We start from the raw sequence: 4528 nt of genomic DNA, 5'->3' as shown, positions 1-4528 counted from the left end.
AATGTAATTGTCATGTTAGATTAAAGTCATTAAACAAGTGAACGAACGCTTAACTTGATATCACATTGACGTTTAGAACCACTTAACTCAACACAAGAAACATTAAGGTCCATGCCATTTCAACATACCCCAGCCTGCCAAGCAGAGTCTGAAGATGGATTAACTTATATGATTATTTGAAGCCGCTCATTTTTTTATTTTATTTATCCAACAGTACATATTGCAATGCCATTCTTTGTTTGAACCGTTTCCACAATATACCCGTAACTGAGGACTAGTTATTTCATTGTAAATCAAATTTCCATCCTCAGAAACCACTTTCTTTGTCGGCTGATGAAATCTGAGTTTTCAACGAAGTGATATCACAGTTAAAAACTAGCTCCTTAAGGTGAGATTGTAATATACTTGTACAGCGTTGGATTTACCATAATTCCCTGGCACCAGTGTATATCAATGGTGTAATTCGGTTTTTTTACTTATTATGACTAAAGGGTGCATTTGAATATTCCATGCTGGTTTGACTCTGAAATATATGCATTTCATTTTATTTAAGGGTTTATTTGCAACCATCATATGCCTTTAGCAACTATTTAAGGCACAATCAACTAAACTGTGTCAAAAACTGGTAATTGAGCAGACCTTCATCCTCACATGGCTTTGCCTATAAGGGTGAGTTTTGTTTGTGAGCTCTGTATTGAAGAAGAGAACGCCACACACTTTTGAGGATTAGGGAACATGTACAATTAATTAGCCAGCAACAAATGCCTTAGCCATGGCACACGTAAATTAAGAGAGCAAGAAAATTGAGATCAAACTTGAAACTTACTTAAATATTGTATAGTTTTCATCTAAGCAAGCAAAGAAAAAAAATCTATGCAAAATAATGTGTCTCACGGGGAGTAAACAAAATTGCTCCATACACAGCCATTCATACCTCAATTACTACCTCAACCAGCGCAAAACTGTCATCCAGCTCTAAATCCCAATTGCTCAACAAAACAAAATTTCAACTTCTAGTTCCTCAATACCTCCTCTGCAAATGGGCCAAATGTTAGGACCTAGTTCAAATGCAGACCAGAAACTTTTTGCACAAAATGTGAAAAAAAAAAATTATGCAAATATACTACATGAACATGGAAAATCCAATGAAAAGGTGTAGTTCAATGCTCCTGAAAGATTTTATACATGTTTAGCAAGTGAATATGTATGCCAATGAGCTCCAGCTCAATGGCATCTACTCCTTTTGTAAGAACAAGGTGAAGGGTGAGGTCGTGGATTCGAGACCTACTTAACATGTGTGTAACTTATCAATTAAGAAAAAAAAAAGTTAATACTGACCTGAATCAGTTATGGTAATCAATACTAATTATTTTACAGCTTTTAATCTAAAGACTCTGTACTACAGGCTAAAAAAGAGGGCATAGTCAGTTCCATATGAGTGTTGTGAAGAAGAGTGCAAGAAGAATTTGTGACCCAACACCAATATTTTGCTCAACATGATATTGTCACTACTGATCATGCCCCCCAAAAGTGTACCTGCTTTTTCCATTCTACGAGCCCTATCATGTGGACCCATGAAGAGCCACCATGAGACCAGAAAACATAAGAGGTAGAATAGAAGCAAAAAAGAAGTGACCCTAATATTAGACAAAGTTTATAAATTTTGAATTTATATTTGGGAAAAGTTCATGGATGCCTTAAGGGCATTGGTTTACAAACTACTTTTTATCATACATCATAACATTTACCAAACATACCACTTTTCAAGGGAAATGTGAATTCATAGATGCAAGACACTTAATATAAAAATCAAATACTAGATAGGACATACCTTGCGTTTCTTAAGTTTCCCCTTTCCACTACCATAACCAAAGCCTGTTGCTTGTTCGCTGTTATCATCCTCTAACGGTAAAGCTTTGATTTCATCATAGAAACTTTCCGTCAGACCTAGCAACCTGGTATAAAAAATGAGAAAACAGTCAGGCCGAAAACAGTATAAACCACCAAACATTTTGTATTTTAACAAATACAAATCAATAAATGAGACAAGAAAACCACTGCAACCAATATTATTTTTATTCTGCATACCCATTTCTTGATTTCTTCAAATGTTTCTCCTTCTTCTTTTCCATCTTCGTCATAGGAGCACGAGTAAAAAGCTCTTCTTCCTGTCGAGCACGCTTCTCCATTTTTGCCTTATACCTAGAAACCTCAACACTTTCAGCTCCAATAATTTCTCTGACCTGTATTTTGACCATCAACAACAATAGATCACGATTATCATACATGGAAGACATTCATTGTCTAGTAACCCCATAAAAACAGTCCACAACTAACCTCTTCAGGTCTCCCCTCCATATTATCCATCATCTCACGCATAAAATCACTCTGCCTAGATTGTCGAAGCATCTGTTTCTCCTTTCTCAAAGCATTCCTTTCCTTCTTTGAGATTTTATCTTCCTCCATAGCAGCAGGGACAAGTTTGGGGGGTCGATACACACCACCACCACCTTCCTAAAACATATAAACATAATCTTAGAAAACAAATATCACAAGTTTGTTTCTCATTTTGGTAAAAGATAGTTTAAAAGAGAGGAACTTAATATCTGAACTTGATACTTCAATATCTTGACTCACCAGAGGTACTATATTGTATTGGGGAACAAGCATGTCGGGGTTTGGATGATACATCAATGGATCCTCTATCCTCTTGGAGGCATCTGATTCCTTTTTACTTGGACCTACAACTTCTGTTGTATCTGTGGCTACCCTTGTAAGCTTATGGATTTGGTATTGGAGTTTTTTGTCAATTGGTCGTATCTGTCATAAATAGAGAGAACAATTCTGTAATAGGCATAACAAGGGGTTATTAGAAGATAAGGATAAATAGAAACAAATCCAAACCTTCTCCAAAAACAATCTTGTCTCTATTAGGCTCCGAACAACAGGATGCCCCTCAATTGAGAAACCTTTTGCTTTGCGAAGTAGATAATAGACCAGTGACTGGCAATAGTTTAGGAGAAGCAAATGTTTGGTTTCAAGATAGCTTATCCCATCTGCTGTTGGGAACTGATTTGCTTTCACCTAATGTATGAGTCAAAAATGAATCACTAATCATAACGATGATGACGGATATGATAAATTTGGTAACTTGTAAGGTGAAAAATAGCAATCATGAATAATTCAAACAAGCTTTTTTTTTTTTTTAATCACAAACAAGCTAATGTTTTTGTATCTAAACACTTGCAATAGTTGCTTAATGCTGCAGAGATTCCAGTAGAGCATGTACAATAATAATCCCATGCATCTGATATATGCATCCTCCGTGAGGGGCGGAACTACTAAACGAATTGTGGTTAAAATTTTCACAAAATTCTCATGTAGCACTCTTTAAATTGGATAAATTTTACGTTTGTTATTACTTTGGCCCCCCTCAATCTTAAAATTATAGTTCCGCCCTTTTGTGAGAGGGAGCATGCATATATCCGATACATGAGATGCCTCCTCGAGCATGTAAGGTGAACAACCATACAAAAGCAACAATTTTGCAGTAGCTACATAATTGGAATCAAAACCACCCCTACCTTAGAAGTTAAAGCTTGTACTTTAGTCCTTACAGTATCTAACCCTTCCTTCATCTCTTTCAACAATGTAGCTAATTGGGGGGCTTGTCTGCAATCACAACAGTTCTTTCATTGAGTTTTCCACAACATAAACAAGTGCCAAGTACCAGCCAGCAGATACACAGATAGTTAGGTAAAAACTTACTTTTTAACTGTGTCATTGGAAATTGAGCTGGTAGTCCCTTCCATATTTGAATTCAAAACTGTGCAATCATTTTATTAATTTGACAATCAGGAAAAATTAAAAGAGATGACCCTTAAAGAAAATTCAGTTTTTAAATACACAAAGTAATCGGTCGGTTTAAACCAAAAAAGAGAGAGAGAGAGAGAAATAGGGATTGAAGAGAACGTACCCTAAGAGAGAGAGAGATGATGAACGAGGGAGGCGGCGAGGAGCGGCGCGAAGGTAGGGTATTTTGTTTTTGTTATAATTTAATGTATAAAACGACGTGGTTTTGTGTTATAAGGAGAGAAAATAAATTTAAAAATTATTTTTTTTGGTTTGGGTCACGCAATCTGGGTCAAAGGAACACAGTGCGAGAGAACGATGATTCTTGCTAGTCGCTACTGCCTAATGCCTATTGCAATTTGTAGCCCATGAATAAAGAGGCCACACAAAAATCCTCAAACCATAAGAAGGCCAACCCATATATATTTTGGGCCTCAAGCTCTGCAGGTTCGGGGCCTTCCCAATTTAGGTTAACCCAAAAAGAAAAGTTTTCTTTCTTCTTTTATTAGGAGGCTATTTCAATACAAATAACCTGTTGAAATAAGTTTTTATTTTTTGGATTAGTTTTTAAGTTACTAAAAATTTTACTATATAAAATTTGCAAGTGTTTGAATTAATTTTAATGGGCTTTGACTACCTAATAAATAAGTGTTTGAATTAATTTTTTCCGTAATTG

At 35.8% G+C, this 4528-nt stretch overlaps 1 protein-coding gene across 1 annotated transcript; it reads right to left on the bottom strand.

The window, feature by feature from the left end:
* Positions 1-803: 803 nt before the first annotated feature.
* On the bottom strand, positions 804-4075 carry LOC115962252 (neuroguidin-like). The gene is made up of 9 exons (XM_031081155.1): positions 3977-4075; positions 3769-3826; positions 3585-3672; positions 2905-3084; positions 2638-2820; positions 2338-2514; positions 2089-2243; positions 1832-1955; positions 804-1033 (listed from the first exon to the last, which is right to left on the bottom strand). Exons 2-9 carry the CDS (start codon positions 3810-3812, stop codon positions 1022-1024), a joined length of 963 nt encoding a protein of 320 aa, XP_030937015.1. The 5' UTR covers positions 3813-3826; positions 3977-4075; the 3' UTR covers positions 804-1021.
* Positions 4076-4528: the final 453 nt, after the last annotated feature.

The sequence above is a fragment of the Quercus lobata genome, chromosome 9, assembly GCF_001633185.2.
Source record: "Quercus lobata isolate SW786 chromosome 9, ValleyOak3.0 Primary Assembly, whole genome shotgun sequence".
NCBI lineage: Eukaryota > Viridiplantae > Streptophyta > Magnoliopsida > Fagales > Fagaceae > Quercus > Quercus lobata.
This window is presented reverse-complemented; position numbering and strand designations above follow the sequence as displayed.